Genomic DNA, 25,074 nt, shown 5'->3' on the forward strand with positions numbered 1-25,074 from the left:
TGTTCAGGGGTAGGGGTGAAGCAATCCCCCAAGTTTCATCGATTTTCGTGGTCGTTTGGTCGAGATTCACCGTTTGAATCAAAGTTTTTCGGGGTTTTCTGGGTGCTACCGGTCAGACCGGTAGGCAAGACCGGTCAGACCGGTCTGCTAGATTTTGAACAGCTGCGACCGGTCAGACCGGTCCAGTACACCGGTCAGACCGGTCCTGGCAGATCAGTTCTGTAGTTTTCCCACTTTGCTTCCGATTTGCTTCGTGTTTTTGTTCGCTGGCTCGAGGCCTTTTGTGTTGGTTTAGCTTTTCCATAGCTATTCCAAACTTTGGGCAGAACGCTTGATGGCTTGGGTGATTTTTCGGGATATAGGCCGACGGTTCTAATTTCGAAGAAATTTTGATCGGCTCCCATTCACTCCCCTCTGGTCGCCGGTTTCGGTCCCTCATCCTGTGAATTCACCTGAGGGCTTAGCTGATCCACATTTAAGCTCTGCTGCAGCTCCCAGTAATGCTGAACTAAGTATAATTCCACAATCAACAATTTACAACTGCAGCAGTGGTCATTTCTCTATGCCACTTTTAACTGATTCTGAAGATAATGAAGAAGTGAATGCTAGGAGAGAAGAGAGAGAAAGAATTGCATTAGATTGCATTGCAAAGTGCCAGCGATCCTGTATGTTGATAGATATATTATTCTGCATTAAGTTGTTGTTGTTGGTATTCTTGCATATTTATCTGTTCCTTTTCTTTTGTTGTTGTTGCTCATCGTGGGAATAGCAGCTTGCAAGATGACCAGCCAAATTACTAGTTGGGACACGAGGTTTGAGTCAGGTACAAAAGCAGCACTGCTGTTGCCATTTTCTCCGATCGTTATTGCAGCTGATGAAAATGAGCAAATAAGGTAAAAAATCATTATTGAAATTAATACTTTAAATGCTCTGCTGCACTTGTACTAAAGTTCTGTCATATCAGAGTGTGGAACTATGATGATGTGCTACCGGTAAACTCTTTTGAAAACCATAAGTTGTCCAATAGAGGGCTATCTAAGCTTTTGCTTATCAATGAACTCGACGAGAGCTTGGTTTTAGCTGCCTCAAGTATGCCTCTCTTTCCTAAGTATTTCTTTCTGTATTTCTACCACTGGGTTATCTAATTTCATATTGCAGGTGATGGAAATGTCCGTATATGGAAAAACTTTAATCAAAGGGGAGGACAAAAACTTGTAACTGCTTTCTCATCAGTTAAGGGTCATCGAGCTGCTGGTCGCAATATTGTGATCGATTGGCAGCAACAATCTGGTTACCTGGTAATTTTCTATCCAGTTCAATGATTTTATTTTACATGCTGTAGGTTGTTCTAATACAGGGACTTGCTCCCTTTCATTGTCCAATAGTATGCATCTGGTGACATGTCTTCCATCTTGGTGTGGGATCTTGAAAAGGAACAACTTCTCAGCACCATTGAGTCCCCTGCTGACAGCGCGATTTCTGCACTGGTGAGTAGTTGCCAACTTAACCAAAAGATATGTAGCATACTCCATTGTAATGGTTTTGTCAGCTTATGTTGTTATTCTCCGTTCATTTTGAAAGTTTTTTTTCCTTAGTACACGTGTATTTCTGTTCTATAGTCGTGAGATGGGCTATTTGATTGCTTTATTATGATTCTTTCCATCAAGTCTTTTGCTAATCTGGTTCACATCGTATGTTTTTTAGCATGACTTCTGCTTGCTTCTTCGTTTCAGTCTGCATCTCAGGTTCGATCTGGACATTTCGCTGCTGGTTTCGCTGATGGTTCTGTTAGGATATTTGATGTCCACACACCTGATAGGTAAGCATAGTAGTATTCAGATCCTCTGGCCTTCAGCCCCTGTTTTAAAAAACATTTTAAAACTATGTTTAATCTTGATTAAACTCTAAACTTTGGCCTAGCGTTGCGTTTAATCACAGTGTCGTTTAATCACAAAAGATGTTTAATCTACATTTAATCACAAAAAACTCTAAACCATAGGTTAGCGTTCACCTAGCGTCTAGCGTTTTTTAAAACCTTGCCTTCAGCCATTTGATGCATACCATGCATATGTTGCAGGTGTCCTATCCAATATCCTTCTTCATCTTTCTTTTCTGCCAACTTATTTTTACTCTGGATATTATTCTATATTGTAGGCTTGTCTATATGGCGAGGCCGCATGCCCCAAGAACAGAAAAGGTTGTTGGCATAGGGTTTCAGCCTGGGTTTGATCCATACAAGGTAAATACTACCACCTATCTTCACTTGTATGTTATGCTTCTTTTGTTTTGGTTTGTTGAAGCACGTTAAACTATTTTATGGGCTTGCTTAGGCTTTACAATGCTTTCTTATTTATGATCATTTTATGTTATCACAACCCCAACTTGCTTGGGAAAAAGGCTATGTTGTTATTGTTGTTGTTGTTGTTGTTATGTTATCACAGATTGTAAGTGCGTCTCAAGCTGGGGACATTCAATTTCTTGATGTTAGAAGGGCAGCAGAACCTCAGGATGTAAGTGGGCGCAGGCCCACCTGCAATCCTGCTAGAATTAGCTGCAAAATTCGGCCTCGCGGGCACCTGCAGAGGCCTGCTTTTTTCAAATGGGCTTGCGCAGGCATACCTGCTAAGCCCAGCAGCATCCGCAGGCAAGCCTAGAGGCATTCGGTCCAACTGTGGATCACCTCAAGGGGAGCTGCGGCAGCTCTCCCGAACCCTAGCCTCATCCAGCCTCTCCCTCTCGGTCTCTCCGTCTCTCATCTCACACTCGCCTCTCTCAGCCGCCGCCGCCCCCAGGCAGAGGGGCGTCCAGGTGGCCAAGCTGCCGCCGCGCCCGCCGGCCCCCAGCCCCCAGGCCGCCAGTGCCCGCCGCACCCAGTCCTGCAGCCGGCGCCTCGCCGCACAGGAACAGTGTTTTCCTCTCATCCTCCCCGCAAGGCCGCGGCATCCACCCGGCGACCCCCTCGCGGCGGCCTGCACGCGACCGTTCCGTCCCCCCGCGGTGGCGAGTGAGCGCCCCTTCCGCACTGTCCGCGCCGCCGCCCCCTCTCTCCTGCAGTCCGCGCCGCCCCCTCACTCACTCCGGCGATGCAGAGCTCTGCAAAATCCGCGGCGCCACCCTCCCTCCCTACCTCCCTGCACTGCGCGCCGGCCACTTCCCTCCCTCCCTCCCCTGCAGTCCGCGCGGCTACCCTAGGATCTGTGCCCGCGTCGTCCCGTGCGCACCAAGCCGAAGCACGGTCGCCTCTGATTCATGGCGCCGCCATGCCCTCCGGACCCACACAGTTCTTGTTGCGCCAGGTAATGGGGACGTGGGTTCCCGATCTTCCGTCAGGTTCTGGATAGCTCTCGTTGTAGGCGGAGCGAGACACACCGATCCGGCTTCAGATCCTAAGACCCGAATCCAGCAATCTTAGCACCACAACTCCTCTGGTTATCAACCATGTCACAACCCGGTTGACCTCGCCAAGAAGGCTAATCCCTGCAAGCGCAACGAAGAACACAAGCAAGAACTCGAAAGAAACGCAGCTCAAATAGAGTGACTCTGCAGATGAATGATTAATCTCACAAGTTGGGGTTTCACAAACCGATGAACGGCGACAACTGTTCTTGACAGAATGAATCTAAGCAAAACCCAAGTAACCTAATGGCGGCTGCTGTGTATATAGAAGAGAGAGGCTAGGGGGGCGGCCAAGGGGGTGGCCGGGCAACCCTAGGGAGTACAAGGCCTTCGGGCCCAAAAACTGGCGTCGCTGCATCCAGGCAGATTCTGGTCGTCATGTTGTTTCGACGATTCCCATCGACTCCGAGCGTATTTTGATATGGGATCAGTTGGGTTGGAAAGCTTATCTCTTTAGCTTTCCAACGATATATAGAACGCCCAAAACGGAGCCCATATGTGGCCTGGGCGTCCGTTTTCGTGAGGCCTGCTCCTGCAGTCCGAACCGGACTCGCGAATAAATCGGACTTCAATGTGGATTGGACTTTGAACTCTATCTTCACTTGGGCCTTGGTCATATGCATATTGGTCATGTCCTCATCATTCTCCCCTTCTTGGTTTTGAGTCGTCCTCGACTCAAAGTCGCTGATGCTTGCGGAAGTAGTTGTTCCCATTCTTGACATGATCCTGCGTTGCTCCCCTTCTTGAAATTGAACCTGTTGCGACAAAACAAACAAAGAAGAACAAGAGGAACTCTGCGTGATAGGGTTAATCTTAAAATAGCCCACTTTTTCATCAAATTGTTGCACAACAAAAGGAGATTTCAGATTTGAACATATATAAACACGATGCACCATGTACTCTCCTTTACAATTATAATTGCCAATAAAGTGATATGTACATCGAGATAACCATGGCAATCCAACACATTTAAATTTCTCCTCCAAACTACTAAGTGCACACAAAGTATCAAACTCTATATAACCCAAAGTATTTAAAGAAGACAACAATGTCCTTTCATCCTTTTCTGTAGCAATTGGAATCAAATGTTTATTTTTAGCATAAGTCTTTGGTTCCAAAATAAAAGGATCAATTTCCTTCACAAGTTGTGGCACAGGGATAAACATAGAACTATCACACAACTCTTCTTTATCACCAAATTTAGTAGAATATTTATCATGTGACAAAGTCAATTCAGATTTGGTGTCCACTAAATGTTGCTCTATTATAGCATGAGTGGTGGACAATTTCAGCACATCAAGAGAGCTCTTACCTGAGACAATTACCTGTTCCTTCTCTATCACCTTGTCTTCTGTTTTAGATACATGCTGCAAAATATTAGGTCCAACAGAAGACAAAGCGATATCTTTAATTTTTACAAAATCAGATTTAGAGGAAGGCACTATAACATCTGAAATAATCCATTCTTTTCTAAAAGGCTCATTCTTTCTTCTCTCTGCTCTTTGAAGATCGGCTTCTAAAATTTCAGTTGCGGTCATAGATTTAAGTGTAATTTTTCTTCCATTGTAGTTGAAAGAATATCTATTAGCAACCTTTTTATGTACCACATCATTTATATTAATCCATGGTGTTCCTAGCAATAATTGACATGCTTGCATGGGTACTATATCAAAATCAGCACTACTCTTGTAAAAACCAATGCTAAATTCAATATGTGCAATTTCAGTTACCTTAATTTTATCGTAAGAATTTACCCATTGCATGTAGTATGGATGTGGATGTGGCTTTGTGGTCAGACCAAGCTTCTCGACCAGCTCTAAGCTTGCAAGGTTGTTGCAAGTCTCACCATCAATGATGACTCGGCAACGTCGTTCCATCACGGCAAAGAAAGTCTGGAACAAATTGTTGAATTGATTTTGCTCCACTTTCTCCATTTGAGAACTCAACACTCGTTGAGCAATCTCAGTGTTTCCTGACATTGTTAGTAAGTAGACAAGAGAAAACACAAAAGGTTATCCCTATCAACTACTATATGTGGATGTGGATGGTGGAAACACAATCTCGCACGTCTTACCAAGATCTTACAAGTGTTCTTACCAATGCAAAGCAGAGGATGGTACAACCGGTGGCTGGTTCGTGATACCTGTGAGGAAGTGGTACCAAGATTGCAAGATCCTCTGGGTGTACTGATCTGAAGTAATATGTGGAGCTTTGGGGGGCTTTATTTAGTAGCAAGGATTAGCACAATTGAAAATCAGATAGCAAAAATTGAATAAATATCCAAAGTACTTATCAATGTTGCTGGCCTAAACGTGTTCCTAGAACTAGTTCAAGCAAGCAAGCGACATATACCAAGCACAAAGGACACAAAAGGATGCAAGCACTTCTGATTTTTTTTTGTGCGGCTCTTTTTTATGCACTTGCCTTTTTCTTTCTTTCTTTTTCTATTCAAAAGTGCCACAAGAGCAAGAGACAACTCCACACTATCACAAAATTGTTGTCTGTAAATTACAGATTTGCTACACAAACTTATATAGGCTGTTTGACAAATTTAGAGACCTCAAACACGAAAACCTACAACACGAAAGTTGTAGATCCTCCTTTTCTCTTTCTTTGCAATATATGGAAAGTCTCTTTTGGATAAAGGAAGTAGAAGATATTGACCCCGAAATACAGACTACTCAGAAATTTCTGGGTCACCAACAGATTGACTTCCAATACAGATTAGGCGCAGATAACTACGTTTTCTGGAATTCTCACAATTGATAAAGTTGTAGATAATTTCACAAGCTTTCCAGAAAGTACTAGAACACAAAAATCCAAGTTCGTATGTGAGAGATATCAACAAAATACCGAACTGGACAGAAACAAGTCCGAACCGGACGTGATGACGGGATGGAAAAGGACACGGTGACACGATGCAAAACTCAAACCAATCTAAGAACTCGATCTAAACCAGCAACAAGACCACGACTATGGACACAAACTCAATGATGCGGACTCCGATATCAAAATATGCAATTGCTTAAAAGGGCTAATGGGATGGGAAAACAGCACGAACACAAAATTTTCTAGGGCTTTTTGGTGGACTGTGGGACAATGGCGAAATTGATGAAACTAAAGATAGATGTGAAACCTGACAGTAAACCTGAGTCTCTGAATACCAAATAATGGGGATGTGGGTTCCCGATCTTCCGTCAGGTTCTGGATAGCTCTCGTTGTAGGCGGAGCGAGACACACCGATCCGGCTTCAGATCCTAAGACCCGAATCCAGCAATCTTAGCACCACAACTCCTCTGGTTATCAACCATGTCACAACCCGGTTGATCTCGCCAAGAAGGCTAATCCCTGCAAGCGCAACGAAGAACACAAGCAAGAACTCGAAAGAAACGCAGCTCAAATAGAGTGACTCTGCAGATGAATGATTAATCTCACAAGTTGGGGTTTCACAAACCGATGAACGGCGACAACTGTTCTTGACAGAATGAATCTAAGCAAAACCCAAGTAACCTAATGGCGGCTGCTGTGTATATAGAAGAGAGAGGCTAGGGGGGCGGCCAAGGGGGTGGCCGGGCAACCCTAGGGAGTACAAGGCCTTCGGGCCCAAAAACTGGCGTCGCTGCATCCAGGCAGATTCTGGTCGTCATGTTGTTTCGACGATTCCCGTCGACTCCGAGCGTATTTTGATATGGGATCAGTTGGGTTGGAAAGCTTATCTCCTTAGCTTTCCAACGATATATAGAACGCCCAAAACGGAGCCCATATGTGGCCTGGGCGTCCGTTTTCGTGAGGCCTGCTCCTGCAGTCCGAACCGGACTCGCGAATAAATCGGACTTCAATGTGGATTGGACTTTGAACTCTATCTTCACTTGGGCCTTGGTCATATGCATATTGGTCATGTCCTCATCACCAGGCCACCGGATCTTCGCCTTCCCGTCTTCCCTCTGCCTGCACGGTTCAAGAACAGGTATGTCTGCCGCTGGATGCCAGGCTTCGATAGGTTATCTAGATCCTGCTTGATGAGTAATAAACGAGGAATGATTGGTGCTATGTGATGGATTTAATGTTCGCTGATGGTAAGATGGATTTACATAGGCTGATGATTTAGTGTTGAAGGATAATTTCCCTGTTCGTGCCTGTCTTAGATTTACCTGTAAATTGTTAGTTAACACACTGGCAACTGCTGTACATGGAAGGGTAGGTCGTGGTGTAGTAGCAGTAAAAGCTGTTCGTTTCTAACTTGACAAGTAAATTCCCTGCTAACTTTATCAGAAGTGTCGTTCATGCATCAACAATTCTTTCATTGTTACTTAAAGTTTTTTCATGCTTAACTGTATAATCTTAACTTTAGATCCTCTACTGCACAAGCTTGACATTTTTTCTTGCTTGTCATACATGACATTCTTACCTTATCTTGAAATAATGTTGCATTTTCTTCTTTGCAGATGGAGTTGGCATCAATCCCCAGGGCATCACAATCTGTACCTGAAGAAGTTGGGGGCTCAGGTGGCGCACCTTTGATCAGCTCTTCAGCAACAAAGCATAAAAAGCCTCCTGCTATGGGAAATCAGAAAAGGCACATGGTTGCAAAGCGGGCAGAAACGACTCAAAAGAAGCAATTGGCTAAAAAACGAGTGAAGTCTCCTGCAATGGGAAGTCAACAAAAGTCTCCTACAAGCTCTCCATTAAAGAGGCGTGCAGAAACAAGTAAACAGAGGCCTGCAAAGCGGTTCAAGCCTCCAATGGTGGGAAACAAACAAGTGTCTCCGCTCGTGATAAGGTCTCCGCTAGTGACAGGTTCTCCAATGATGAGGTTGGTTGTGTCAACTGTGGTGATGGGGCCAAGGTCGACGTCACGCAGCCCGACAAGTCCTATATTGGAACCACATGCTCCAGAGAGATCCCCATCCCATTCCACATCGCCATCGCAAGGTTTTCAGTTAGCTACAAAAGCTATATTTTCTTTTGGATTATATAATCTTTACATATGAGATGGCACAAAGATATATGATATAACTGAATTGAGAGTGTAGGCCACTAGTTCACAAAAGCCTCCAAATTGCAGTTATATTGTTTGAGTTCTGCAACGTTAATTGCAGTGTCACCTGACAATGATATTACGTCTCTTTTTCCTTAATGTTACATGTAGTACATGATCATTGTATTTGTGCTTACTATATTGAAAGGTGCAATTACCATGGATGTATTTCTGAATACCAACTGGGAAGAGGTAAAGAGCTGCTCAGCTGTCGACTATGGATGATACCTTATGTTATTTTCCTTATATCTGTTCTTTGATGAAAACCTTATTTTCTTTCCTATGCTTGCAGTCCTTTATAACTTGTGCAAAGTGTGACTGGCTGGACAACAAACATGTGGTCTTTGGGGTAAGATTACTCAGTTCAAATATCTCTTTCTGTGACCAAACATCAAGCAATTGGTTTTTAGAATATTATGGCAAGTAGATGTATATACCTTATTAGTTTGGAGACAATAAGATGTGGACCAAAAAACAATCAGATGTCTTGCCTTTTGTCACTTTTTTCCAGAAATTACTTATGATGTGCATGACTTGTGAACTTCGTGTGCTATTTCATCTTGCCATGTTTCGAGTAATCCTTGATATATTTCTCCACTTTATTTTTCCCAGCTATTGGAGGCGAGGACATGTTGCTGCATCTGTTGGCTTCATATCTGATTAGCTCAACGCTAGGGAAAGAATAAAGTGTGAGTTAGCTGAATTAAGGCTGATGTAGACTGTGTAGACGATGAATTAAGCCAGATGATGAATTTCGATGGTTGATGGATCTGGAGAAAAGCCAGATGATGAATTAAGGCTGTGTAGACGATGTGAATGATGTTTGTTTTTATTGTAGATGGTAACTGAACGAGCATCAGTGGAGTATTGCATATTTGTTCTTCCCAGCTCTGAGCTCTGAGCTCTGTGTAGACGATGTGAATTAAGGCTACTACTCTACTCACCATGGTCCCTGAAGCTCTGAGCTCGTCTTCCCAGCTTGTTCACCCAGTGGATCACCTGGCCCTTGCTGCCTGAAAACCATAGCGTGTGGACTTCCTGTTAGCATCAAGCACGTTGCGGCGGTTGCGGCGGCCTGCAGGTGTGCTTGCATCCTCCGCCAAGGCCTAGCGGGCCAACGCAGGCTGAAAATCTTTAGCACATGGGCTCCTGCCGAGCAAGCCGCCTGCGCACGCGGCAGTTGCGGCGGCCTGCAGGAACTCTGCAGACCGGCCCGCTTACATCCTGAGCAGAACCATACCTGACTATCGAGGCACACAGGGGTTCACTTACAGCGTTAGCTATTCATCGGCATGCCCCTGTTGTCGCGAGTGGTTCAGCCAAGCAGATGATTAAAGTGTTCAGTCTTGAAGGAGAACAGTTGACTAAAATTCGCTACCAGCCGTCGTTTATGGGCCAAACAATTGGCAGCGTGAATTGCCTCTCTTTCCACCCATATAAATCACTCTTGGCCGCTGGTACTGGTGATAATGCTCTTGTCTCTATCTACGCTGAGGAAAATTAGAAGATGGCCTACATCTTGTGACATGCAATCACAATGCAATCGGTAGGCCTTATGTTTTGGCCGATGGTGGCTCCACGCCATGGTCCAGCTACAAGATCCCAGATGATGTGAAAGCCTTGTGACCGACATGGTGGTGACGGCGCCGGAGCATTTGGCAGTTGGACTGACATGTACAGTTTGTAAGATACAGATAAAGATTCAGTTTGCCTCCTTGCAGAAGGTTATGAAACCCTACCCTAGATCTGTCATTGAACTTGGAGGCTTACCCCAAATAATCAATCATACCTAGGCTAACCAAAATGTAAATAGTCACCTAATTTGGGTTGTCCTTTGGTTTGCCAATTGTAAAAAGGTTTGCAGACGTTCACCATGATATTTTTTAAAAAAAAGGTTTGGTAGGGCTACTGCCTGGGCAAGCGGGGTTGTGTATTTGGGCCCAGCCGACCAGGTAGAATGCATGAACATGCATCACAGATGGCGACATTGTCTGAATAGATAGATGCATTTGTCCAGCTAATATGGAGCAGTAGATGGTATTAGCATGGATCAACCAATGTTGTGGAATCACTTGCATTGTAATCATTGGACAGATTGTCCATCTGTACATACGGATGGTGTTGGTGCAGTTGCCAGCGATGGTATCTGTGTGTACCCTGGACGTGGGTATGATGAGGATTGATTATATTTACTTCATCGATGAGAGATTGTCTCCCCACATTGGCTGCTGTGCGGAAATTGAAGATGATGAAGTGATGAGGGACCGAAACCGGCGACCAGAGGGGGTGAATATATGGGAGCCGATCAAAATTTCTCTCGAAATTCACACCGTCGGCCTATATTCCAAAATCACCACAATCCCTCAAGAATTCTAGGTGAAGTTTGGGATAGCTATGGAAGAGCTAAACCAACACAAAACACCCCTAGATCGTGCAAGAGAAACCACGGAAGCGAACCAGAAAATCCGCAGACCTGGCAGACTTGGACCGGTCTGACCGGAGCGGTCAGACCGGTCGGGCTGGAGTTCAAAACCCAGACCGGTCGGACCGGTTTCAGAGACCGGTCAGACCGGTTGCACCTAGACAGATCGCAGACAAAGCTTCAAACGGCAAATCTCGAGCAAACGAAGTCCAAATCCAATGAAACTTGGAGGATAGCTTCACATCAACCCCGTGAACATATTCCCAAAAGATCTTTCCCAAAAGATTAACAGATCATGAGAAATTAAGGGAAGATCAAAGAGAATTGGGGTTTTCTCAAGAACCCAAAAACTCCAATTCGTGAGAACTCTCGATTCCAGTAGATTTAGCACTTGGCTAGAAGGATGAGAATCGTCACAAAGAGTCCATCAAACCACGAATTCAAGGGTTTGTCTCCTTCGAACACAAAACACACCAAAAGAGGAGAATTGAAACCCAAAACACAAGAGAGGAAGGGGGACGAAAAGCTCAGCACACACGGGTGAATCTCAAATCAATTTCATTCATAAATCACGGAGGAATTCACCTATACAAAGGCTAGAGCCGACCACACCATCATCCACCCTCTAGATTGGAGAGATTAGCTATAATCTAACCCTCTTTTGCGTTGGAGTCCTTGGCCCTAACCTAGAGCAGGGGCAGGGAGAAGGAAAAATGAAGAGAAAACAAAAGACTCAAGAGACTCAACCAGCCACGGGCTGGTGGGGGTATTTATACCCAGCTGCTGCGGCCAGACCGGTCGGGTCTGCAGCAGCCCGCTGTACAGCCTCGATCGACGGCGGAGCTTCTTTCTTCGACTCGAAGTCTTTGCTGCGATGCCGCCACGTCGACGAAGTTCCGGTCCGCGGTTTTGGAGGGTCCGCGAAACCCGGGTAGGTGGCCAGTTTTGAGAAAACCGCCAAAACCTCACGCGCGGGAAGATTCCCGCCTCCACGCCGTGGCCCTAGACGCCGTTCCCGCCTCGGCCTACTGACGGCCCTAGACGCCGCCCGACGCCCGTTACCTCCTCGCCCGCAGCGAGGCCCTAGACGCCGTCGACGCCCGTCGCCTCCGTCAGTCCCGAGACCGACGCCTGTGCCTCCACTACCTGGCGTCTTCAACCGCTGTCCGCCTCCTTGGTTTTGTGGCACAAACCAAGAAACCCGCCTTCCATCGCCGCTTGCGCCCTCGATCCAGGAGTGGACGCCATAGCTGCCACCCGGCCCGAGCTCCTCCATGGCAACTCACCGTCGACACTCGACGCCCGTGTACCCGCAATCCAAATACCAAGCGCACGATCACACCGCACGGTTGACAATTCACTCATCACAGGCAGGATAGAGTACTCTCGTTCCTCAATCTCTCCCTTGATGAGTGCATTGTCAACACACCACCTGAAAACAGAAAAGTGATAAAATAGAAACAAGAAAGCGAAGAACTCAAGCAAGTTACAAAAAAGCTCAGAAAGTCAAGAATAGTCACTTACTCAAGCACAGATCGATTCCCTAAGACAAGGGCAACGGCTCGACGCAATCGATCAAAAGCCAAAACATGACTCCTCAAAGACAGAGGTAACGCTTGACGCAGTCATGCTGGTAGTGGAAGGAAAACAAAGAAAACCAGGAGCCAGAAACAAAGCAGACACTCCCAAACCAAAGCTTTTCCCTCTCACAAGTGCAACTCGACACTCCCAAACCAAAGCTTTTCCCTCTCACAAGTGCAACTCTCCCAAAATAATGCACTCTCAAAGCCCTGTGCACAACAAGTTTTTCAAAAATCAAACAAGTCTCCCCCTTGTTCGATCACTTCTCCCAAATTCTCCCCCTTGTTGGCACATGCACACATCAAGTCTAAAAAGACCTAAAGCTCCCCCTGAAGCTGAAACTCCCCCTGAACAGATGCTATGCAATGAATGCAATGTAGGAGATGTAAGTGAAAGCATTCAGGGATACAATGATATGAGCAACATCGAGTCACAAGCACGTGTGCATCCATAAACAAGACCTGCATCTAGCTCAACGGGGTATATCAAATCAGTCTAGAGCTAGGCAAGTTCAGTTTAGGGGAAATAAAAGCATCACCCATGATCTAGCACTAACAAGTAGGGAATGAAAAGCAGTGCTAATCATACTCATACAGGTGATCCAAACTCAGCCAAAAACAAGTTGTTAACATTCATTTTTCAATCAATTTTATATCAAGCAATTTTTAATGCCAGGGGTCGAAAGCTTGTCATGCTTCACTTAGCAACGAGGCCAAGCCTATGCCAAAAGACAATCAGAAGCTTAAAGCACTCGTTTCAGTCATGCACAGCCTTGCCCGGGTTCTCACAAGTGCAAAGTGAGCCGTCCCGAAAGCTCGATCAGTGCGACAAGCAATCTCACCTGGATCTTTTCAAACCATTTCAAGTACAGTTCAATCAATTTTATCAGATTTAGATCATTTCAAGTATGAATTGCTGAATGAAAGGCTACACTAGCATGAATAAGATAGCAAAGCACATCAACACGCCCTAACATGCTAGTAGCCAAAACAGGGTGATCATGTTTTCAGATTTTCAAATCAAAATAGCTTAACTCAGATGATGTCATATACACAGTGGAGCAACCTATACATGATCAAATTTATCAACTCACACTAGCAGGCACTAGAAGATCATAGCAATGTACACCAGAATGCTAGTGCAAGTGAGGCAATACAAAATGCAAACATGTACAATGCATATGCATAATGCAACTACCAAACCTAGAAATCAAAGAGAAGCAAATAAAACCTACAAAGCTAACCAAAGAAAAGTCAGCGATCAAAAGGGGTAACAAACCCCAAGCTCCCCTCGCAAGCGTGCACAGGTGTCCTGCTCTAGCGGTTTGGTGATGATCTCTGCGGTTTGTCTCTCTGAAGGGACATGGATCAGGTCTATGTGTCCTCTCTCATGGTTGTCTCGCAGGAAATGGAATCGGATATCTATGTGCTTGGTTCTGGAGTGTAGGACAGGGTTCTTTGCAATGCAAATGGCTGACATGTTGTCCACAAAGATGGGAACCCTACCGAAACTCAAGCCATAATCTTGCAAGGTTTGTTTCATCCAAAGTATCTGTGAGCAGCAGCTAGCAGCGGCAACATACTTAGCTTCTGTAGAAGAAAGCGCTACACTAGCCTGCTTGCGAGAGGACCAAGACACCAAAGATGTACCGAGAAATTGACAAGTGCTAGATGTCGACTTGCGATCCAACCGACACCCACCAAAATCGGCATCAGAAAAGCCCACCAAAACCAGAGAAGAATCCGCAGAATACCAAAGACCAAATTCAGGGGTGAATTTCAGATACCTGAAGATGCGTTTCACCACCTGCCTATGGGAGGTGCGCGGAGAAGCCTGGTACCTCGCACAAAGGTCGACCCCGAACTGAATGTCCGGCCGGGTCGCCGTCAGGTACAGGAGCGAGCCGATCATGCTCCTGTACTCCTTCTAGTCCCCCGCCTCGTCGTCCAAGTCCTCATCAAGCGTCGTCGAAGTGCTGATCGGAGTCGGCTGAGGTGACAAGTCACTCATGTCGAACTTCCACAGCAAGTCCCTGGTGTACTTGGCTTGATGGACGAACGTGCCCTGAGGAGTTTGCTTGATCTGCAGCCCGAGGAAGAACTGCAGCTCACCCATCATGCTCATCTCGAACTCCCTGGACATCTACTCAGAAAACTTGGAGACAAGAGCGTGAGAAGAGCCACCAAAGATAATATCATCCACGTATATCTGAACTAATAGAAAATCAATGCCAGACCGCATGAGGAACAAAATTTTATCCACACATTCTATTTTAAAACCCTGAGCCAGCAAAAAGGTTTTCAATCTATCATACCAAGCTCTAGGTGCTTGTTTCAAACCGTAAAGTGCTTTCTGAAGTTTATAAACACAGCTTGAAAACTTGGGATTTTCGAAACCAGGGGATTGTTTCACATAAACCTCTTCTTCGATAAAACCATTCAAGAAGGCAGATTTAACATCCATTTGGAAAACTTTAAAACCCTTGGAAGCAGCAAATGCAAGAAAAATTCGAATAGCTTCCAAACGAGCAACAGGGGCAAAAGTCTCCTCAAAATCAATACCCTCTTTTTGGCAAAACCCCTGGGCAACAAGACGAGCCTTGTTTCGAACAACCAATCCATCCTCACCCTGCTTGTTTTTGAAAACCCACTTCGTTCCGATGGGATTACAAGCAGGTGGAGGCTCGACTAAAACCCAAACTTGGTTTCTTTTAAAATTTTTAAGTTCCTCATGCATAGCATTGACCCAATTAGTATCAGAAAGAGCGTGTCCAATATCCTTGGGCTCAAAAGAGGCAACAAACGCTGAATGAGCAAAGCCAGCGATACTCGTTACCTTGGACCTGGTGACTCGCTCGTTGAGATCACCTAGCATCTGTTGAGGTGGATGACGACGCTGAATATGTCGAGGTGCTTCCCGCGTCGAAGTCGCCTCCTCCTCAACCAAATCTGGGGTCTCCTCAGGTGCAACTGGTGAAGCCTGAGTCACTTGCTCGATCGGCCCCCGAAAAGTAGACGTAGTCGGGTCGGGGCCATCGTCATCGTCCGAGCTCGTGGCAGAGACGGCTGGGTCCACAGCACGCGTTGTAGCCTCAGCGTCGCCCTCCGCAGCTTCTTCCTCCTCATCTTCAAAGATGGATGTGCCGAGCTCATCATCTCCTGCAACTTCAAAGACAGAAGAATTGCACGGTGCAGTCTCGTCGAAAGTGACTTCACAAGTCTCTCTGACGATGTTAGTATCTATAATCAGCACACGGTAAGCTCTGGAGTGAGAAGCATAACCGAGAAAAATGCCGTCAGACGAGCGAGACTCAAACTTATCAAGATTTCCATCTTTCAGCACAAAACACCGGCAACCGAAAACTCTGAGATGGTCAACACGGGGCTGGCGTCCAAATCGCAACTCATAAGAAGTCCTGTGCATGAAAGCACGCAAGAAAATGCGGTTGGACACGTAACAAGCGGTGTTAACCGCCTCAGCCCAGTATTTGCGATGAGTCCTATGCTCATCGAGCATCGTCCTCGCCATCTCAACCAGCGTCCGATTCTTCCGCTCTACAACTCCATTCTGCTGTGGAGTGTAGGGAGAAGAATACTGGTGTTCAAGTCCTTGATCACTGCAAAAAGCATCAAAACGAGCGTTTTTGAATTCTGTGCCATTATCACTGCGAATCGCTCTCATGGCCTGGGGTAGCTCGTTTTTGAACCTCAAGATGAAGTCTCGAACAAACTCGAAAGCCTCATCCTTGGTTCTCATGAAAAAGACCCAAGAATAGCGAGAAAAATCGTCCATGATCACAAGAACATACCACTTCCCACCAACAGACATCACCCTAGAAGGACAAACTGTGTCCATGTGTAGCAACTCTCTAGGGTGAGCAGTCATCACCTGATTGACAGGTGGATGTGAAGTAGCAATCATCTTCCCGTGGTGACACGGATGGCAAACAAGGTCATTTTCAAACTTTAATTTGGGCAATCCTCGGATTAGGCCAAGTGAGCTAAGTCTCGACAACAAATCGAAGCTCAAATGTCCAAGTCTCCTATGCCACTTCCACAAATCAGAAGAAGGACCAGCCAACAAGCAACGAGAAGGGCCAAGAGGAGTTCCAGAGAAGTCAACCAAGAAAACCCAATCGCGAGGTGTAATCCGGCAAACTAAATCTCCTCCGGAATCCAAACACGCGAACAACCCTCCTTGAAGCGAACCTCAAACCCCTCATCAAGAAGTTACGAAACAGAAAGTAAATTGAACCCAAGGTTCGAAACCAGAGCAACCTCTCTCAGGGTAAAGCGATCAGAAACTGGAATAGCGCCAAGTCCACGTACCTTTCCTCTTCCATTATCCCCTAACACAATGTACTCCTTTGAGCGCATCGGGGTGAGGCTGGAGAACCATTTGTCATTTCCGGTCATGTGGCGCGAACAACCGGAGTCCATGATCCACCTGTTCTCCAAGCCTCCGACCTGTACATCAGTAGTGAGACAAAGGGTGAGCAAATGTCTCAACACTGGGGTTAGCAAAGTGAGAAGCAAACCAGTGTCGAGCCATTTGCTCTACAGAAGGGCTAGCAAAACTAGGCGAAGCATATCCCTCATCCCGTCTACCGCGTGACTGACGAACACCACCGTGAGGAAAGCGTGGTGCATCGTAACCTCCTCCAAAACCTCGGTCCCGTGGTCCATAGCCATACTGAAAACGACCAGGAACACGACCGGCAAAGCGACCACCCGCTGGAGCACAGTAACCACCACCGTCTCCCTGACCTCCACCTACACGGCGCGCCCTAGCATCTTGCCTACCACCATGCCGAGAAAGACCATGCACCCGAGCAGAGTACATGTCCGCGTTCCGTCTCTCCAGCTCACGCCTCATAGCCCGCTTCCTTCTGAAGCAAAACTCATCCAGGTGACCTTCCCTGTCACAGTACTCGCAGTGGTACCTCACCTCACGCTTGGGAGGAGCAACCCCCTTCTTCTAGGCAACCTGGGCTGCGGCAGTAGGGAGCGTGTCGAGGGGATTCCTCAGCTCATTGGGCTTTGGAACCCAAACCTGCTTCTGTGGAGGTACTTTTTGTGGTTCTTTCAGCACACCATTCACGGGGTCAACAAGCGAAGGCTGCATGCTCGAACTAGCAATGTTTAGAGCACTCTGAACTCCAGCAGCCTTGCCGATCTTACCATTCAACCTGTCAAAGTCTGACTTCGTGTAGGTGTAACTGACCCCAAAGCCATCACCACGTTTGAACTGCTTAATCATCATGCCCAACTGCAGCTCACTAGCAGAAACCCAACTAAGAATCGCCCTAAGATAGGTATTCTCATTCTCCAAGTTAGCTTTCTCTACCGCAAGATTATCCAAATCAGAGATCAAACCAGGGCAAACAGAGCAGTCAATAGGTGGGCTAGACTCCACTACCTTAGTCTTCCCCAAAGACTTAATCAAGGCGTTCTTCTCATCTAGCTCCGACCTAAGTGTGGGACAAAGCTTACAAGCACAAAGCAGAACTGACCTAAACTTCATCTCCTCTAGCTCGCACACAATAGTAGCAAACTTGGACTGCAACGAAACTAGATTGGACTTAAAGATAGGACACTCATCACATTCAAGCACATCGCTAACAATAGGAGCGTCCTTAACCAGTTCTAGTTCATGCTTGGCCTTAGCGAGCTCATGAGACACGTCAGCAAGCGAAATCTCAGCAACATCTAAGTTCACGACGTTCTCATCATGCTTGACACGGAGAGCAACAAGATCATTCATGTGAGATATGCAGCCAGCGCACTCATCCTCACTACATTTCTCCCTATCACAAGCCAGCTCAGCCCTAAGCTTTCAACGCTCTCTAGCTGCTTCCTTAAGCAGCCTCTTCTGGTTGTCGAGAGCGGCGTACAACTCCCTAACCTTCGTATCAAGCAGGTCGATTGTGGAGTTTACCTCTGAATCGCTCTCGGATCCAGGAGAAGAGTCGACGTGCGTCGGTGTAGCATGTCCACCCGAAGACGCACGAGCACCATCGGCTTCGCCCGCCATGGTGCAGAAGCCCTTGCGCCGACCGGCCGCCAAGCACAGGCCGATGAAGCCGGTGGCTTCCTTGTCCCACTTCTTCTTCTTCTTGTCGTCGTCGTCGGAGGTCGGTGAAGAAGAACGGTCGGTGTCGGAGCTCTTGTCGAGGTCGCTGAGCTGCGCCAGAAAGGCCTTCTCCCGCTTCTTGGCCTTGTACTTGAAGCGCTTTTTGAGCGACTCTTTGTCGAAACGTCCTCCCCTGTCACGACTGCGGTGCTTGTGGTGCCGACGCTCCTTGTTGGAACCTCCCTCGTCACGGTCGTGGTGGCGGTAGTAGTCGAAGTGGTTGTTCTGGCCGCCACCGGACTTCTTGGGACAATCGGCGATGAAGTGGTCCAGATCGCCGCAGTAGTAGCACCCGGGGTTCTTCTTCCTCTGCCTGTTGTGGTAGATGCGCTGGAACTTGCTGATGAGGAGGCACAAGTCGTTGTCTCCCAGTGTCTCCAGCTGCTCATCTGTAACAGAAGGCAAAGAGGCAAGAGAAAAGCCAAGAGCAGAGTTAGCGTTAGAGCTCGATACACCTGGGCCAGTCACAAGAGCGATGCTCTTGGAAGGAGGAGCGCCATTGAGCTTGGCTCGTGTCTGGTTATCCACCTCTGTGGCCTTGAGCTTGCTGAAAAGCTCGTTCACCGTCAGAGTCTCATAGCCAGCAGACTCAATGATGGTGTTCACTTTGAGATCCCACACAGAGCGATCAAGTGCGTAGAGCAACTTGAGAGCCTTCTCGTGCTCTGTGTACTCAAGGGCATCAGCAGATCTGTTCGAATTGACTTTGTTCACAATCGACTGAGAACGACTGAACATCAAGTCAATGCTCTCACCCGGCTTCTGTGTGAAGTTCTCGTATTCACGCCGGTGAGTCTCGAACAATCTGGCCTTCACCTGAGGTGTGCCCTCGTGGTAGTTCTCAAGACACGTCCAAATCTTGTGGGCTTCCTGAAAACCCTGGACGCATGAGAACTCTGCACGAGAAACACCAGCGAACAAGGCATTGACAGCCTTGGCGTTAGCCTCGTGCTCAGTCACTTGAAGAGGAGTGACCCGAGCGGCAAGCATCACGTAAGCCTGGTTCTTGGTAATATCCCAGACCTTGGCTCCCATGCTCTGCAATAAGGCTCTCATGCGAACCTTACAGTAGGCATAGTCCTCGCCGGAAAACACCGGGATCTTCCCAAGACTCGCCATGGTCGCCAAGTGGTTTTCAAACCGGTTAAGGTACTGAAAACCTCAACCTTGCTCTGATACCAATTGAGGGACCGAAACCGGCGACCAGAGGGGGTGAATGGGAGCCGATCAAAATTTCTCTCGAAATTCACACCGTCGGCCTATATCCCAAAATCACCACAATCCCTCAAGAGTTCTAGGTGAAGTTTGAGATAGCTATGGAAGAGCTAAACCAACACAAAACACCCCTAGATCGTGCGAGAGAAACCACGGAAGCGAACAAGAAAATCTGCAGACCTGGCAGACTTGGACCGGTCTGACTGCTCTCTCCGACCAGTCAGACCGGTCGGGCTGGAGTTCAAAAACCCAGACCGGTTTCAAAGACCGGTCAGACCGGTTGCACCCAGACAGATCGCAGACAAAGCTTCAAACGGCAAATCTCGAGCAAACGAAGTCCAAATCCAATGAAACTTGGAGGATAGCTTCACATCAACCCCGTGAACATATTCCCAAAAGATTAACAGATCATGAGAAATCAAGGGAAGATCAAAGAGAATTGGGGTTTTCTCAAGAACCCAAAAACTCCAATTCGTGAGAACTCTCGATTCCAATAGATTTACCACTTGGCTAGAAGGATGAGAATCGTCACAAAGAGTCCATCAAACCACGAATTCAAGGGTTCATCTCTTCCGAACACAAAACACACCAAAAGAGGAGAATTGAAACCCAAAACGCAAGAGAGGAAGGGGGACGAAAAGCTCAGCACACACAGGTGAATCTCAAATCAATTTCATTCATAAATCACGGAGGAATTCACCTATACAAAGGCTAGAGCCGACCACACCATAATCCACCCTCTAGATTGGAGAGATTAGCTATAATCTAACCCTCTTTTGCGTTGGAGTCCTTGGCCCTAACCTAGAGCAGGGGCAGGGAGAAGGAAAAACGAAGAGAAAACAAAAGACTCAAGAGACTCAACCAGCCACGGGCTGGTGGGGGTATTTATACCCAGCTGCTGCGGCCAGACCGGTCAGACCGGTCCATGGGACCGGTCAGACCGGTCGGGTCTGTAGCAGCCCGCTGTACAGCCTCGATCGACGGCGGAGCTTCTTTCTTCGACTGGAAGTCTTTGCTGCGATGCCGCCACGTCGACGAAGTTCCGGTCCGCGGTTTTGGAGGGTCCACGAAACCCGGGTAGGTGGCCGGTTTTGAGAAAACCGCCAAAACCTCACGCGCGGGAAGATTCCCGCCTCCACGCCGTGGCCCTAGACGCCGTTCCCGCCTCGGCCTTCTGACGGCCCTAGACGCCGCCCGACGCCCGTCACATCCTCGCCCGCAGCGAGGCTCTAGACGCCGTCGACGCCCGTCGCCTCCGTCAGTCCCGAGACCGACGCCCGTGCCTCCACTACCTGGCGTCTTCAACCACCGTCCGTCTCCTTGGTTTTGTGGCGCAAACCAAGAAACCCGCCTTCCATCGCCGCTTGCGCCCTCGATCCAGGAGTGGACGCCACAGCTGCCGCCCGGCCCGAGCTCCTCCACGGCAACTCACCGTCGACACTCGACGCCCGTGTACCTGCAATCCAAAGACCAAGCGCACGATCACACCGCACGGTTGACAATTCACTCATCACAGGTAGGATAGAGTACTCTCGTTCCTCAAGTGATGAACTGCGGCATCCAGAATCGGAAATTGAAGATGAAACTTAGTATTCTGAAGATGAACTGTGGCGTCCTTGGATGTCTGAACTACTGTGTCCTCCAGAATCGGAAATGAAGATGAACTGCTGCGTCCTTGGATGTTTTGCTCCAGAATCCAGAAAAGGCTGTCGATGCATCGGATGGAGTTGGGAGTTTGCATATATTCCACTTGCTGTACTTCTGCCAAGTGGGATGGATAGAGATCAAATGTAAGAGTCGCTAAGCGATGCGAGAGCTGTGCATGTATACTCAACAAGTCAGCAGCACATGTCAAAGCTTGCTGCAGTGCAGAGCGGCAGGAGCCCCGTCAGATGGAGATGTGCCCCACCCACCCGCTCTTAGCACGGCCGGAGGCCGCCGGCCACCACCGCCTGCTGGTCACCCTCGCGCGCCACGGCCGCTTCGCCGCCGCCGCGGGGGACCTGGACGCGGCGAGGGAGGCGGCGCGGGAGGCCGTAGCGCGGGGCCTGCGGTGGGACGCGCCGGCGCTGGTGGGCATGCTGCGTGCCGGCGGCCATGTCGCGCGGGCGCGGGCGCGGGCGCGGCCGCTGCTGCTGGACATCCTGCGTGGCGGCTGCGCTGCGGAATTGGACGCGTTCGCGTTTGACGTGCTGATGGGAGGAACAACACCGTGCAACGACGACGGGGAGGGTCAGTGCCGGAATGCTCGGCCAGAATTAGATTGAGACAGCGACACCCTGACGCCCTCCGGAGGTTTGCCGCAGTGCGGAGGCCGGAGGTTTGCCGACGCTGGGCCGTATCGGAATCGGATATCACGCCAGATACGTATCAATATGCGTATCGGATGTTTGTATTTTTTTTCTCTTTTTATGCTGGATACTTATCGGTGGTTCCGTATCCGATACGGGATACGACGCCACACTGCCGTATCGGGGTAACGTAGCGGCCGGCGGGTGGGGGAGGAAAAAGATTATTTTCCCCCAAATCCATCATCTAGCTCTAGGAATTGTTCTGCCAGCGGACCTCCCTACATGGCGAGCAGCAGCAATGGATGCAGAGGAGGAAGAGGGCAGAGGGAGGCGTATAGGTGGCGGAGCCGCTCCCCCAGTCCACACCACCCGTATGAATACATCACTCTCCCGGGGGCGACCGCTTCGACATCCTCGAAGGCGACGACAAGCAGGAGTGGGTACAATTCTTCGACGAAGCCGATAGAGCGACCAGGGAGGTCATTGGTATAAACCGCGCCGCCATCCTCGCCAACAGTGGCCACCGCGACGGCTCCGTATACGCCGTGTCCGGTGGATGGCATCAAAGATATCGAATTTCCGACCGTAACGAGAGTGAGTCTTCCTCCTCGATTGGTAGATTCCTTTTTTTTAGGTTCTTTTCTGTTTCTCAAAATAAACCCATATATTGATACTCAGGGGTTAGTTACTTCATCCATTCCTTTTATATAGCTTTTTAGTTAAACGGTAAAATGTACCAAACAAAAGGAGAGAGAGAAGAAAATAGTTCGATTAATTCTTATCATTCGATTCATGTTGCATGCGGTCTAAAATAAAAGTTGTCATTCACACTGCTATTGCAATATAAAAGTTAAATTTCCTATTCCTCTTACTGCTTCCCTTAAATTGTATCTAATATTGTTTTATTTGTCTTTCTTGTTTAGCTGGACTGGAACCGATGACCCTCTCTGACCCAAGCAATTGTTGTCCAGATCGAGAAAACTGTTTCATCCATACACCGCGTCCCATGATGCAAATATTTTCAGTGAAATTGGGCAAACTTTTAGAAGAAGATGGCCCGGTTCAGTTATACGGATATATAGCTACCCGTGACCTTCTAGATCCATTAGTAAATTACATAGTTAATTGGAGCAGGGATGATCCTATCATTGTATACCAGGTAAGCATATGTAATAACTCATTGTACTTGTGAACTTTTAAATCCTGATATTTTTATTTTTCAGAAATAAGTGTAGGTGATGGAAACAACACACTGTTCTGGTCTGATCGATGGCTCATGGGCTGCTCAATTGTTGAAATCGCACCTGTGGTTGTTGATGCTGTGCCACTAAAAATTCGCAAGCAACGCACAGTTGCACTTGCACAGGCCTTGCAAAATCAATCTTGGCCCACTGATATTCAAGGAGGCCTCTCGCCGATTGGACTGTTTGAGTATCTCCAGCTGTGGGATATGCTGCTGGACACGACCCTCTCCCAGGATGAGGATGTGCACATCTGGCGATTGGATAGCTCTGGTATTTTCTCCTCTAAATCAGCTTATCGTGCCTTCTTTAATGGAGCAATTACTTTTGAACATGGGCGGCGGTTGTGGAAATCATGGGCTCCTGCGAAATGCAAAGTTTTTCTCTGGCTCGCCATTAGGAATCGGTGCTGGACTGCGGATCGTCTGGCGAGGCGTGGCCTGCCACACCCGTCCATGTGTCCGCTCTGTGACCAGGAAGAAGAAAATATCCAACACCTGCTTACTACGTGTGTCTTTTCCCGGGAGTTCTGGTTTAGAATTCTAACGCCTATGGGATTTCAAGGCCGGGTCCCAAGCCGCCATGAGGTTTCTTTTGCTGACTGGTGGAGAAAAGCAGTTAAAAAGGTCCCGAAAGAAACTAGGAAAGGCCTGAATTCCACTATTATTTTGGGCGCCTGGGTTATCTGGAAGCATCGCAATGCTTGCGTCTTTGATGGTGCTCGACCTTGCATAAACAGTCTCCTTCGAGCTTTCAGAGATGAGGGTGTCTTGCTGGAGCTCGACGCCTGAGAACACTTGGTCATGGTCTGGTTGGCGAGCTGGGTAATCCTTAGCTTGTGGTTTCTAATTTGTAGTAGGTCAGATCTCGCCTCTAGGTGTGTGCGCTATTGGAGTACATCTTGATCATGTATTTTTTCAACCCCTCATGGCTCGGCCCGGAATGAGGTGGTGAAGATTGTAAGGGGCCGGCTCTTCTCTCTTTAATACAATGATACGAAGCTCTCCTTCGTATTCGAGAAAAAAGAAATAAGTGTTTTATGTACAACTTTGATAGTTATACATATATATTGTTAAAAAGGTAGAATTACTATGCATTGTTGATTTTTTTTTGAAAAAAAAATAGTCAGATAATATGACATGGTTCCCTGAGTTTGAGTTCAGCATAATGAGACACTCTTGTAGACATTGTTGTCCATTGGATCATTATTCTTTAATGAGTGCTGAAGATGCTACATTACAAAATGTTCTTGCTACGAAAGAATATCTTCATAACTGAAACTTCCTGGAGGTGCACATATTTCGGTCATACATATCCTCTATCTACTTTTCTATGAAGGGTTACAAAATAGAAAATTTGCGAGCAGGCTTGCAAGTCTGGAATAATACGTGATGCCTTGTGAGACTCTTGTAGAATGAGACAAACTCCTTGTAGATTTTGTTGTCCATTGAATCATAAACTATCTGCATTACTACTATATTGCCAGATAATTTGTTCTTTTCCATGAAATATTACTCCCTATATTCTCAAATGTATGATGCTGGCTCATTCAAATTTTGAACTAACCAGCGACATAAAAATGGAGCAGTAAATAGTGATTTTGCAGGGTTCCCTTATAGAAATGACTGGCCCAAAAAGAGGTATTGAGATGCAATCTGCCGTGCTAATAGAGTATGACTTGAGGATCAAGAAGGGAGAACATGAAGTTGACGACTTGCAATTGATTGATGGAATATCAGACTTCTCTGAGCTAACTAC

The 25,074-nt window shown here is 47.3% G+C and overlaps 1 protein-coding gene and 1 long non-coding RNA gene across 2 annotated transcripts; both read left to right on the forward strand.

The window, feature by feature from the left end:
- The first annotated feature begins 486 nt into the window (after nucleotides 1-486).
- On the forward strand, nucleotides 487-24,412 carry LOC120691473 (regulatory-associated protein of TOR 1-like). The gene is made up of 10 exons (XM_039974544.1): nucleotides 487-665; nucleotides 773-893; nucleotides 965-1,089; nucleotides 1,159-1,298; nucleotides 1,386-1,487; nucleotides 1,734-1,819; nucleotides 2,155-2,239; nucleotides 22,999-23,234; nucleotides 23,299-23,589; nucleotides 23,717-24,412. Exons 1-8 carry the CDS (start codon nucleotides 563-565, stop codon nucleotides 23,014-23,016), a joined length of 780 nt encoding a protein of 259 aa, XP_039830478.1. The 5' UTR covers nucleotides 487-562; the 3' UTR covers nucleotides 23,017-23,234; nucleotides 23,299-23,589; nucleotides 23,717-24,412.
- On the forward strand, nucleotides 8,729-9,391 carry LOC120691476. Its single transcript, XR_005682253.1, has 2 exons — nucleotides 8,729-8,783; nucleotides 9,047-9,391. It is a non-coding gene; the product is annotated as an uncharacterized LOC120691476 (long non-coding RNA).
- Nucleotides 24,413-25,074: the final 662 nt, after the last annotated feature.

This window comes from Panicum virgatum, chromosome 9N (assembly GCF_016808335.1).
Source record: "Panicum virgatum strain AP13 chromosome 9N, P.virgatum_v5, whole genome shotgun sequence".
NCBI lineage: Eukaryota > Viridiplantae > Streptophyta > Magnoliopsida > Poales > Poaceae > Panicum > Panicum virgatum.

Excerpts from the sequence above, each read along its gene's own strand:
- LOC120691473 (XM_039974544.1), top strand. The coding sequence starts at position 563 with ATGCCACTTTTAACTGATTCTGAAGATAATGAAGAAGTGAATGCTAGG. Across the intron at positions 894-964 it reads GATGAAAATGAGCAAATAAG|AGTGTGGAACTATGATGATG; the intron begins GTAAAAAATCAT and ends CTGTCATATCAG. Across the intron at positions 1,299-1,385 it reads AGCAACAATCTGGTTACCTG|TATGCATCTGGTGACATGTC; the intron begins GTAATTTTCTAT and ends ATTGTCCAATAG.